We start from the raw sequence: 14131 nt of genomic DNA, 5'->3' as shown, positions 1-14131 counted from the left end.
GAGGTCCGGACAACATGCCCTCCGATTTGACCCACTGAACTCTGTCTTAGAAGTAATTGGTGAACCAGGCGAGGCAGTCATTTGAGAAACTAAGGCTTTTGAGTCTGCCGATTAGAATGTGGTGATTGACAGAGTCGAAAGCCTTGGCCAGGTTGATGAATATGGCTGCACAGTATTGTCTTTTATCGATGGCGGTTATGATATTGTTTAGGACCTTGAGCGTGTCTGAGGTCCACCCAAAACCAGCTCAGAAACTAGATTGCATAGTGGAGAAGGTACGGTGGGATTCGAAATGGTCGGTGATCTGTTTGTTAACTTGGCTTTCGAAGACCTTAGAAAGGCAGGGTAGGATAGATATAGGTCTGTAACAGTTTGGGTCTAGAGTGTCTCCCCCTTTGAAGAGGGGGATGACCGTGGCAGCTTTCCAATCTTTGAGGATCTCAGACGATACGAAAGAGAGGTTGAACAGGCTAGTAATAGAGGTTGCAACAATTGCGGCGGATAATTTTAGAAAGCGAGGGTCTAGCCCAGCTGATTTGTAGGGGTCCAGATTTTGCAACTCTTTCAGAACATCAGCTATCTGGATCTGGCTAAAGGAGAAATGGGGAGGCTTGGGGGGGGGTGGGGTGCAGGGCTGTTGACCGGGGTAGGGGTAGCCAGGTGGAAAGCATGGCCAGCCATAGAAAAATGCTTATTGAAATTGTCAATGATCGTGGATTTATCGGTGGGATTTGGGGTAGTACCTGGTAGGTTCATTGATAATTTGTGTGAGATTGAGGGCATCTAGCTTAGATTGTAGGATGGCCGGGGTGTTAAAACCTGTTGGGGCTAAGGGGCAGTATTTTCACAGCCGGATGAAAAACGTACCCAATTTAAACAGGTTACTACTCTGGCCCAGAAAATAGAATATGCATATTATTAGTAGATTTGGATAGAAAACACTCTGAAGTTTCTAAAACAGAACTCATATGGCAGGCAAAAAACCTGAGAAAAATTGAATCAGGAAGTGGGATATTAGAAATGTAGTTTTTGCTTTAAATCCCTTGAAAAAGTACAGTGACATAGGATTTACGTTGCACCTCCTAACTCTTCCATTGGCTGTCAACAATCTTTAGGAACCTGTTTCAACCGTCACCTGTTGCCGGGCAGATAATTATGGCTCAGTCAATCACTGGCCAGTCTGAGGAGAGGTGTCTTATGATGCGTGTGCACATGACTTCGTCGTTTTTTAATTTTTCTTCTGGGATGAATACCTATGGTCCAGTTGTAAAATTATCGCAATTTTACGTTAAAAAATACCCTAAAGGATTGATTGTAAACATCATTTGATGTGTTTCTACAAACGGTAATGGAACTTTGAACATTTCGTCTATGGATTTGCGTCCACGCCACATGGCATTGTAAAGTGTTCTGGATGGGTCAACAAAATGGACGTATTTGGACATAAATGATGGACTTTGCAGAACAAATTAACATTTCTTGTGAAAGTGGGTGCCCATCCGAGTGCATTCCGCCGAAGATCAGCAAAGGTAAGTAAATATTTCTAACATATTGTTAGAGATTTGTCGACGCCGTGGTTGTAGGCTAACTGTATAGCTTAGCATTGAAGGCTAAGTTCTGTAGTCAGAATATTGAACAATGTGCTTTTTCCGTAACGTTATTTTGAAATCTGACAAAGTGGTTGCATAAAGGAGTAGATTATCTCGAATTGTTTAAATAATTGTTATACATTTTATCAACGTTTATGAGTTCTTCTGTAAATTAAATGTGCCTATTCACCGGGGGTTATGGGGAGAAAACATTTTTTGAACGTCACGCGCCAATGTAAAAATGTTTTTTTTAGATATAAATATAAACTTGATCGAACAAAAAATGCATGTATTGTCTAACATGATGTCCTAGGAGTGTCATCTGATGAAGATTGTCAAAGGTTAGTGCTTCATTTTGGCTGTATATCTGGTTTTGTGATGGCTATTGTTAGGGTTTGACCAACTATTTGTTTGCATAACCTATATAATATAACAAAGAAGCTATGCTATAATATTAAGTTTATACTCTATATGATAAGAGCATACTGCTGTGTGAGAGGAAGGGGCTCATGGGATGTTGAGTCATATGGAAAGAATGCAGATGCTGTAAATCAGGGATATGGAAGAGCTTGTTAAATGATAACGGCGGGATATGGGTGAAATGTATATGCGGAGGGGTGTCGGGGTTTTAGAGAACTGTGCATTGTACCGTCACAAGATAAATCAACTGCCAAAGATAATAACTACGCCCGGCAACAGGAGGCGTCTCGAGGTTGGGACCAACCTGCACACCAACGATAGGATGAGTAAGTTTAAACCATGCTCATCCTCCCTCTGACAGGCCAGCAGTGAGCGGGAACTATCTCTGTCATAGTATTTAATGAAAAGCAAAGGATATGTAACTCAGTTCTCTGTCTGCCCTGCGAGGTGTTACAGTGAGCCCGTATATACGAACATTGCATTTATCACTATTTACTTAGCTTAATAAACAGCTGTGAAACAATACTAGAGACCAGAGATTCTCTTTGTTCTGACACCAGAATTGAATTGACGCGACCTAACACTGTCGTGCTTGGAAAATGGCTTTTTTATTTTTTTTGCTGAGGTGCTATGCTAAAATAATCTAATGTTTTGCTTTCACCGTAAAGCCTTTTTGAAATCGGACAATGTGATTGGATTAACGAGTAGAGTATCTTTAAAATGTCGTATAATACTTGAATTTCAATTTTTAGATAATTTTGTTTTGAATATCGCGCCGTGCTATCTCACTGGTTGTTGTCCAACCAATCCCGTTAACGGGATTGTATCCTCAAGAGGTTTTAAGCATGTCCCAGTTTAGGTCACCTAACATTATGAGCTCTGAAGATAGATGGGGGCCAATATTCACATATGGTGTCCAGGGAACAGCTGGGGGCTGAAGGTGGTCTATAACAAGCAGCAACAGTGAGAGACTTGTTTCTGGAAAGGTGGATTTTTAGAAGTAGAAGCTCAAATTGTTTGGGCACAGACCTGTATAGTATACCAGAACTCTGCAGGCCATCTCTGCAGTAGATTGCAACTCTGCCCCCTTTGGCAGTTCTATCTTGTCGGAAAATGTTATAGTTAGGGATGGACATTTCTGGATTTTTGGTGGCCTTCCTAAGCCAGGATAAAGACACGGCTAGGACATCCGGTTTGGCAGAGTGTGCTAAAGCAGTGAATAAAACAAACTTAGGGAGGAGGATTCTAATGTTAACATGCATGAAACCAAGGCTTTTACGGTTACAGAAGTCAACAAATGAGAGCGCCTGGGGAATGGGAGTGGAGCTAGGCACTGCAGTGCCTGGATTAACCTCTACATCACCAGAGGAACAGAGGAGGAGTAGGATAAGGGTACAGCTAAAGGCTATAAGAACTGGTCGTCTAATGCGTTCGGAACAGAGAGTTAAAGGAGCAAGTTTCTGGGCACGGAAGAATAGATTCAAGGCATAATGTACAGACAAGGGTATGGTAGGATGTGAATACAGTGGAGGTAAACCTAGGCATTGACTGACGATGAGAGAGGTTTTGTCTCTAGAGACACCATTTAAACCAGGTGAGGTCCCCGCATGTGTGGGAGATGGAACAAAAGGGCTAGCTAAGGCATATTGAGCAGGGCTGGAGGCTCTACAGTGAAACAAGACAATAATCACTAATCAAAACAGCAATGGACAAGGCATATTGACATTAGGGAGAGGCATGCGTAGCCGAGTGATCATAGGGACCAGTGAGTAGCTAGGCGAGCTGGAGACTCGGCGATTCAGACAGCTAGCGGGCCGGGGTTAGCAGGCTAGCAAAAGGGCCTTAGGGGGACATCGCAACGGAAGAGTCTGTTGTAGCCCCCTCGGACGGTTATGTCGGCAGACCAGTCGTGATGGATCGGCAGGGCTCTGTGTAGGCAGTAAAAGGGTCCAGGCCAATTGGCAAAATAGGTATTGTAGCCCAAGAAATTGGCTGATGTACCTCTTCAGCTAACAGTCTGATATGTTCTAGACAGCTAGCGGGCCGCGGCTAGCAGATGGGCCTTCAGGGGACGTCGCAACGGAGGAGCATGTTGAAACCCCCTCGGGCAGATTACATCAGTAGACCAGTCGTGATGAATCGGCGGGGCTCTTGTGTCGGCAGTAAAAAGGGTCCAGGCCAATTGACAAAAATAGGCATTGTAGCCCAAGGAGTGGCTGATGGGCCTCTTCAGCTAGCCGGGAGATGGGCCTAGCACGAAGCTAGTTTCAGACTAACTGGTGCCTGCTTTGGGACAGAGACGTTAGCCAGGAGTAGCCACTCAGATAGCAGCTAGCTAGCTGCGATGATCCAGGTGAAAAGGTTCAGAGCTTACGGTAGGAATCCGGAGATGTGGAGAAAAAGCAGTCTCGTATGCTCTGGGTTGAATCGCGCTATGCAGACTGGCAGGAGTTGACCGGGCTAAGGTTAGCTGATGACCGCTAGCAGTGGCTAACTGACTACTAGCTAGTAGCTAGTTAGCTGGCTAGCTTCTGTTGGGGGTTCCGGTTCTTAAGTATAGAAAATAGCAGATCCATACCACATTGGGTGAGGCGGGTTGCAGGAGAGTATGTTGAAATAGAGGTTAAAAATATAAAAAATATATACAAAGGACAAGAAAAATATATACACGGGACATGACAAGACAAAGATGTCTGAACTGCTACGCCATCTTGGATATGACTGAGATGCTGTGGCATGACCTCAAGATAGCAGTTTACACCAGACATCCTAAGAATATTGCTGAACTGAAACAGTTTTGTAAAGACGAATGCTCCAAAATTCCTCCTGACCATTGTGCAGGTCTGATCCGCAACTACAGAAAACATTTGACGTTGAGGTTATTTCTGCCAAAGGAGGGTCAAACAGTTATTAAATCCAAGGGTTCACATACTTTTCCCACCCTACACTGTGAATGTTTACATGGTGTGTTCAATAAATACACGAAAACATACAAGTGTTTGTGTGTTATTAGTTTAAGCAGACCGTGTTTGTCTATTGTTGTGACCTAGATGAAGATCAGATCAAATTTTATGACCAATTTATGCAGACATCCAGGTATTTCCAAAGGGTTCACATACTTTTGCTTCCCACTAACACACTGTTTCCAAAACTGTTAAAAACACATTCAAAACAGAATGTTGGCAAATGTTGTGCATTTCTGCAGTAACCAAATAGAAACATATAGAACATCTCAGCAGAATATGTAATCATTCCAAACACAGCTGATTTCAATTTCAGCTGAAAGCCTACCCAAGTGTCCTGTTTTTAGTCTCTTACCAAACAGACAAAAGAGGATGGCTTCGGAATGATTTAGTTTGGAAACATGGATCAAGGAAGACAGGTTGGTAGGGAAAGAAGAGTGGCAGGGAGAGGGAGAATGCGTGGAGGATGAGATAAGGGCCACAATTATTGACCATGTTGTAAACCATGGTCTCTCTTTGAGAGAGGCCGGTTTAAGGGTGCAACCAAATCTGCAACGTTCAACAGTTGCATCAATAGTACGAATTTTCAGGCAAAACAACAGGTGAGATGTGCATCCTTCAATGATAATTTAACTACATATTACAGTACAATACAGTATGTTCACATTTTGAAATATATTGATTGTTTTGTGTTTTTCAGTGGGATCCAAAGGTTGCCTCCCACAGGAGGGAGAGGTAGAATATTATCAGCTGAACAGGAAATTGCCATGGTAATTGGCAACAATGCAATAAAACTGCGGGAAATTCAGGACAGAGTGCTGGCAGACAATATCACGTTTGTGAATGTGAATACAGTCAGCACAACGACAATTGCCAGAGTCCTAGAGAAACATAAAATAAGGATGAAGCAGTTGTACACTGTACCCTTTGAGAGAAACAGTGAACGTGTGAAATAACTCTGGTATCAATATGTCCATGTAAGATGTCTGTTCAATAACTAAACAGGGTATATACACAGCTATGCATAATGTAAAGTACTGTAAAACTGTGGATTTACTGTATTTTAGAGAGTAATGGAGATGGAAGCCAGGCAAACTGCACATACATTCATCTTTGTGGATGAAGCTGGATTCAACCTGGCAAAAACACGACGCAAGGGGAAGAAATGTGATTGGACAGAGAGCAACCATGGATGTCCCAGGCCAGAGAGGAGCTAACATCACAATGTGTGCAGCACTGTCCAATGATGGTTTGCTGTTACATAAACCACTCATTGGCCCCAACAATACAGAGAGGCTCATTTCTTTTCTGGATGACCTGCATAATTCAATTAAAAACTGTTTAGCAGTATATGGACATTGGGTCAGTGAGAACTTTCCTATTTACTCTATAGTTTGTGTGTGTCACATGCTGGGCAGGATGTAGCGTTGAAGAGGAGGAGGCAGAGGCAGTCTGTCTGTCTGAGTCTCTCTCTCTTTCCCCATGGACACATGGATGGACAGGCGACAGAGAGCCATCAGTGCAGGAGGCTCACCTGAGAGAAATAAAGGGAAGGAAAGAGAGAGAGAAATGTAATAAACATACATGCAAACATAAGTACTTGGTGTGGGCAGGTTTGGGTTTAAGGGCATCATGAATAGTTCTGAACTGTTTTAGTTGGGTTATTTCCACTGTGTTCAGTTTGATAGCTGTAATACTGTGCTAAATGTTGCCTGTCTGTGTTGATGCTATAAAAGCCAAGCAACAAGCCAAGGGACAATAAAGTTAAATTGTATTATAATAATGAAGTTATACTCACGGGTAGCTCCGTTGAGGTAGCGTAGTCGTATGAAGGCTCCACCCCTTACGCTGCTGATGGCCGGGAAAAGCTCCACCCCTTGGGGGAGGTCCTTAAAGGCCATGCCCAGGAAGCAGTCATCTACTACATATCCCAGGGTTCCTGTGTCTGCATCCAGAACCAGCAGCACGCGCTCCGGGACAGGGTGAGGGGGGGACACAGATTGCTCTTGCGCCTGCACCCCTTTCTCCCCGGGGTATCTCCCCAGGGCTTGCCCTGCATGCCACAGCTGATTGTTTGTGAGTTCCCATCCCCAGGACTGTGAGTCTCCGCCCATCAGTGCAGTGTAACCAGAGGTTTGTAGCGGGCAGTGCTCCGTGGATACACCAATCACAGCATGACTTCCTCTGTGGGTGGGGCACCAGAGCACCTCCCAGACGTGCATTCCTCCCCTTTCCCCCTTCTCCCCCCGAGCCCCGTCGCTGATCTGCTGAGTGGGGGCTCGTGTCACTTCCTCCCCGCACTGGGACAGCAGGAAGTGAGGTGAACAGTGTGTGGGGCTCCAGCGGCACCGGGGGTCTCCAGGGTCAACGGGAGAGGAGTTTAGGAGGAGTGAAAGGCGGGAGGAGGTAGGGATGGACAGCGGGAGGAAGGAGGAAGAGGAGGGAGCATCCTTCTTCATCTTGGCTGGGATGCCACCCAGCCAGCCAGACAGTGACAGACCCATTATAGCCTACACACACACACACACACACACAATATTCACTACTCAGACACTGGCTGAGCTAGGGTTTTTCAAGGCTGTGGAGAAAACAGAAATCATGTTAGACTGAGTTATTCTCAATTGAGCAATCCACATTTCACAGTGATGTCATTCATCACAAGTTAATGATCCTATCCTTGGGCCTCCCGAGTGGCACAGCGGTCTAAGGCAATGCATCGCAATGCTTGAAGTGTTCCTACAGACCCAGGTTTGATCCCAGGCTGTGTCACAGCCGGCCGTAATGGGAGACCCATGAGGCGGCGCACAATTGGCCCAGTGTTGTCCGGGTTAGGGGAGGTTTTGGCCGGCTGGGGTTTCCTTGTCCCATCACGCTCTAGCGACTCCTTGTGGCAGGTTGGGTGCTTGCAAGCTGACTTCAGTCGCCAACTGTACGCTGTTTCTTCCAGGTTAAGCGAGCAGTGTGTCAAGAAGCAGTGCTTGGCAGGGTCATGTTTCGGAGGACGCATGGCTCTCGCCTTCGCCTCTCCCGAGTCCGTACGGGAGTTGCAGCGATGGGACAAGACTGTAACTATCAATTGGTTATCACGAAATTGGGGAGAAAAGGGAGTAAAAAAATGATATAATAAAACGTTATCTTATCCTTACACACAGTATCATGGCGTTCCTATGATAAGAACATAAAGGACTAATTTATAACCTGAACTAGTACTGAGGTAGCCTATAAATACTTTTCTGTCTTGACATGGGTCATGACAGCAAGATTTTGAATCAAGACTGGCCAAAGTCCTAAAGTATTATCCACACAATTTAAAGGTACTAGACTACATGTAACAATTCAACAATGAACCATCTCTTTTTGTCAAATTTACTGGGGCCAGCAAATCTCTTGTTAAATTGACTGGTCATTTGTTGCATTGACAACAAGAGATTTGCTGGCCCCAATCAATTTGACAACAAGAAAAGGTCTGTCTTTTGTTGACCAATAGAAAGGCTGCACCATTTAAATGCAATTTTGTGTGGTCCCAATTACTTTTTTGGGGGGTGAAATATTGTGAAACACTATCATTCCAGTATTACTGTAGATATATTTTGTGAAATTGCAATGCAAAGAATTACATATAGCTCCTTTAATAAATAAATAAAAAAATCAGTCATACAAAATTGACATTTGATCAGGTTAATCATTGTTTGGAGGAATTGTCGTTGGATAAATAAATGTAGGCTAACTTGTTTAGGTAAATAGATAGTAGCTTACCACACGTTCTCTCTCTCTTGCCCTTCCTAGTAATGGACATGGTCAGTCATGACCATGTTTTTATAACCCCCCCCCCCCCCCACTGCCGGACGCTTGCGGGACAGTAACGTAACCATGCTGTCCAGTGCGTCTAACGACCTCCGCGGAGAGAACAGCACGTTCCGAAATCTCGGATCCACGTCACACAGATCGCCAGTGCAAGGGCACGAGATTCTGTGACCTAAGTAGTGAAGTGATGATGGACATGCGAGAGATTATGAGACAAACAAACAACGGATAGTATGTCATAATAGTGGGTAAACATAACCTGCATTCTACTATTTTGTCTGCTACAGTTTAATGCATGCATCTTGCATGATTGCGTATTAAAACGTCAACAGCCTTTCTCACATCGACTGTATATTAGCCTGTAGGCCTATTCCTTCCCTACTGGCTGGCTCCCTCCCTCCCTCACCCCCTCTCCTCTTTCTCCATCGTCCCCCCCATTCCCTGTCTTCGCATCTTTCTCTATCGCGTCCTGTAGTGGATGAACACATACACAAAACAGACGAAGAGGATGAGGCTCGGGCTTTTAATTGAGAAAAAGAGAAAAAGAAAATAGAACCAGAATAGGCTCATAGAGAGAGAGAGAGCATGCACAGAAAGAATGTCAGCTTCTGTGCGTCCTCTGTAGATAGTCGCTGGTTATTTTCTGAGTTTATTTTCTTGTCTGTAGTTCAATAGGTAGGCTAAACGTTTACAATAGCAGTTATAGCCTACCGCTTGCTACAGCTCACACACTTCCATCATGATCTCAACAGTAGGCTATGTTTTTTAACATTGTTTTTATTTATAAAGGACATGTTATCACTCAGGCAAACAGTGGTAGTCGGTGCAGTTTAAACTGGGGAGGACAATTTTTTTCTTCATGAGCATGAACTTTTTTCTATTATAGCATATTGGATGACTGTCGTTCATATTCCATTCACCCAGTTCAATGTAACATTTATAGGTTTAGGCTCCTACATGATACTCTAATTTTCCCTATACCCATCATGAGGTTGTTCCAAACTAGCCTATGAATTAAAGTTTACAATGCAGGTGCACACAGGTCGACATGGACAGACAGTGACACATTCAATACCGCCTTGCACACTCAAGCCTACATCTAGCAGATCTAGGGTGTAATAATTAGTCCAACAGTTGCAAACAAGGGTTTCTATTGGACAAATTCAGGAATGTTTCGCCCTGTTTCGTTCTGTTTGCTTCTGTTTAAGAAACATTTTTAAACAGAATCGGTGGAATGAATACACCCATGATCACCCATAAACACAGTTCACTTTCATAGCAGCCATGTTGTATTCCTTCTCGCATCTATGCACTCTCCCCTTCATTTGTGGACTTCTTTGCACAATACATCAGGTGTATGTGACCAGGCGAATAAACCTTTCCAAGCCAAACCATATCATAACCGCTACATACAACTTATATAGTTGTCACCATATTAGCTAAAGTATCATCATAGTCAGTTATAGTCTACCGTTATAGCCTACCGTCAACAAAAATGTGGGATGCATGCCAGCAAGCCACTACACAACACAACACTAAACAGTACATTAATTGCGCTATAACAGTGACAAACGGTGCCCACAAACTGTTAGGGCCTACATAAAGCTGTCCCAACAGAAGAGTCCCAACAGCTCTTCTATAAATGACTATTTTTAAGTCAAGTAAAGATGATGAATTCACTTCCATACTTTATATTTGACAAGCCTTTTCAAAACATTTTTAATTTGTAATTCAATCACACACATGTAGGTATGTACAGAGCACAACTATTGTTACTTTTTTCCCCTTCTGTATTTTTTTATCTCATTGCTTTGATTAAAGGGTTTTTGTTAACAAGGTTGTCGACTAGACTAAACCGAACTTCCAGGCCTCTGAACTAACATTTCTTCATTTTACGTTTGAGTGGTAAACATACAAGGAGACGCTGAAGCAGTGATAATAATACGTTGACATATTGTTTTATTCTTCTCACGAGCAAAGAGAGGTCAGAAACATTTTCCCCAAGGTTGTTAGTATTTTGGGTCAGTGAGAACTATAGTTTGTGTGTGTGTGGGTGTGTGTGTGTCACATGCTGGGCAGGATGTAGCATTGAAGAGGAGGAGGTAGAGGCAGTCTGTCTGTCTGAGTCTCTCTCTCTTTCCCCATGGACACATGGATGGACAGACCACAGACTCACCAGACTCTCTCAATGTTAACAAAGGGATTTTCAATAGTCACATCAGTAGAGTAGAGAGAGGAAAAAGGAAAAAGGTATTTATGTGGGTCATAAACCCTCAGGCCAACGTCATGACAGTACGCTTAGTCAAGTATAAACAAATGTCTAGAATTTATTATCAAATCAAATTTAATTTGTCACATGCGCTGAATACAACAGGTGTAGACTTTACAGTGAAATGCTAACTTACAAGCCCTTAACCAACAATGCAGTTCAAGAAGAGGTAAGAAGATATTTACTAAATAATGTAAAGTAAAAGATAAAATCCAAAAGTAACAGAAGACAATTACATAACAATAACAAGGCTATATACATGGGGAACCGGTACCTAGTCAATGTGCTGGGGTACAGGTTAGTCAAGGTAATTTGTGAAGTGACTATGCATATTTGTAAAGTGATACTTTTATAAGGGACAAAATTCAGAGTCAAAATTCTACAGCACAATGGCATAGCAGAGTCATGTCTTAACCCTTGTGTTGTCTTAAAACCTCTCTTGGGTAGGGGGCAGTATTTTCACGGCCGGATGAAAAACATACCCAAATTAAACGGCCTACTACTCGGGCCCAGGAACTAGAATATGCATATTATTAGTAGATTTGGATAGAAAACACTCTGAAGTTTTAAAAACTGTTTGAATGATGTCTGTGAGTATAACAGAACTCATATGGCAGGCAAAAACCTGAGAAAAATCCAACCAGGAAGTGGGAAATCTGGTGCTTGTAGTCTTTTCAAGTCATTGCCTATCTAACACACAGTGACTTAGGGTTCATTTTGCACTTCCTAAGGCTTCCACTAGATGTCAACAGTCTTTGGAACCTAGTTTCAGGCTTTTGCAGTGAACAGAGAGCGAACAAGAAGGCCGGGAAGTTGGTGACTCAGAAAATGACATGAGTTTTGTGGCGTGCGTTCACGTGATGAGATATCTGTGTTCCAAAATGTTTTTCAAGACATTGGAATCGTCCGGTTGGAATATTATTGAAATTTTATGTTAAAAAGGCCCTAAAGATTGATGCTATACAACGTTTGACATGTTTCAACGAACGTAAATATAACTTTTTTTGGACTTTTCGTCATGAAATTTTGGGCGTGCTTCCTAGATTTGGAGTAGCTTACTGAACGCACAAACAACAAGGAGGTATTTGGACATAAATTATGGACTTTATCGAACAAAACAACATTTATTGTGGACCTGGGATACCTGGAAGTGCCTTCTGATAAATATCATCAAAGGTAAGTGAATATTTATAATGATATTTATGATTTTAGATGGCTCCAAAATGGCAGGTATCTGTATTGCCTGGTGTATGTTTCTGAGCGCTGTACTCACGGGGAAAGCACACTTTGCTTTTTTGAAATCTGTCACAGCGGTTGCATAAAGGAGGTGGTTATCTATAATTCTTTGAATAACAGTTTAATATTTTATCAACGTTTATGATGAGTATTTTTGTAAATTGTTGTGCTGATTCACCGCCAGTATTGGAGGCAAAATATTTTCTGAACATCACGCGCCAATGTAAAATGCTGTTTTTGGATATAAATATGAACTTTATCGAACAAAACATACATGTATTGTCTAACATTGAGTCCTAGGAGTGTCATCTGATGAAGATCGTCAAAGGTTAGTGCTTCATTTTAGCTGAATTGCTGGTATTTGTGACCCCTCGCCTGCTTGGAAAATGGCTGTGTGGTTTTTCTTGTGTTGTACCTGTCCTAACATAATCTAACTTTATGCTTTCGCCGTAAAGCCTTTTTGAAATCGGACAATGTGGTTACATTAAGGAGAAGTGTACCTTTAAAATGGTGTAAAATAGTCGTATGTTTGAGAACTTTGAATTATGACATTTTGTTGTTTTGAATTTGGCGCTCTGATTTTTCACTGGCTGTTGAATAGTGTGAACCGTGGGTGGGACGCTAGCGTACCACCTGCCCAAGAATTAAGGGTCAGAAATGACCCGCCACTATGTTTAACAGCAGAGAAAATGTAATGACTTTTCCTAGAGTGACCCCAAACTTAGAAAAAGTGAAACATCGCCTTTGTTCAAATTTACATGAAAGCTGTACACCACCAGGCTACAAAGATTGTCTTAGGGTCATTTTTGACCCGGCAGTTATAAAATAATTTACACACCACAAAAACCACAAAAACACACACACACGCGCACACACACACACACACACACACACACACACACACACACACACACACACACACACACACACACACACACACACACACACACACACACACACACACACACACACACACACACACACACACACACATAAAATGAGAAATTGAGATTATGTGTGCTACTGATTGCTCTCAGACAAAACAAAAACTTTCTTGTGCATGTGCAGCATCTCCCCTCCACGACCCCACACATGACTCAAGTTCACAGACAAAATAAAATACAATTTCAGAATAAATAAACAAAATTTCAGACAAAATAAAAATGTATTGAAAGCGTTGTTTACTAATGGGGAATGCAGTCAGAGGCTATAAAGGTGCTGCAGATGACAGTCCCCCCAGTTCTCTCTTGGCTGAAGCCATGAGTGCATGTTTCAGTGCCGAACAGGTCGTAGATCAGATTTTTTCAGATGTCCAGGAGGAACAAGAGAAAAATGATTTAGAAGAGGAGGAGGTATCTGAAGAAGAATACAACCCAGAGCACGATGCATCATCTTCAGATGAAGAAGAAATCCCCCAAGTTGAAAGAGAGACATTTTTGTCAAAGAACAGCAAAATAACATGGTCCTTGTCACCATATGACAACCAGGGCAGGATGGCAGCCCAAAATGTCATAAGGATGACCTCAGGGCCCACAATACATGAAGTTGCCCATGCCCAGGACATCGCATCAGCATTCTACATGTTCATTACACCAGCCATCGAAAAAATCATCCTGGAGATTACAAATTTGGAGGGTTTCTGTAAATATGGAGACAACTGGAAAAGGATGGATGAGATTGACCTGCATGCCTACATAGGGCTGCTAATCTTAGCGGGTGTGTATAAGTCCCGAGGCGAGGCTACATGTAGTCTCTGGAATGCAGAGAGTGGAAGGGTGATTTTCTGTGCCACGATGCCACTGAAAGTCTTTCACACTTTCTCAAGAATGCTACGATTTGATAACCGTGAG

The 14131-nt window shown here is 42.7% G+C and overlaps 1 protein-coding gene across 1 annotated transcript; it reads right to left on the bottom strand.

The window, feature by feature from the left end:
* Positions 1-6375: 6375 nt before the first annotated feature.
* Positions 6376-7688, bottom strand: LOC115180998 (SPRY domain-containing SOCS box protein 2). Its single transcript, XM_029743108.1, has 2 exons — positions 6771-7688; positions 6376-6506 (listed from the first exon to the last, which is right to left on the bottom strand). Exons 1-2 carry the CDS (start codon positions 7474-7476, stop codon positions 6376-6378), a joined length of 837 nt encoding a protein of 278 aa, XP_029598968.1. The 5' UTR covers positions 7477-7688.
* Between the last annotated feature and the right edge of the window lie 6443 nt (positions 7689-14131).

This window comes from Salmo trutta, unplaced genomic scaffold, assembly GCF_901001165.1.
Source record: "Salmo trutta unplaced genomic scaffold, fSalTru1.1, whole genome shotgun sequence".
NCBI lineage: Eukaryota > Metazoa > Chordata > Actinopteri > Salmoniformes > Salmonidae > Salmo > Salmo trutta.
The sequence above is the reverse complement of the archived record's forward strand: the minus strand, read 5'-3'. Positions and strand labels throughout refer to the sequence as shown.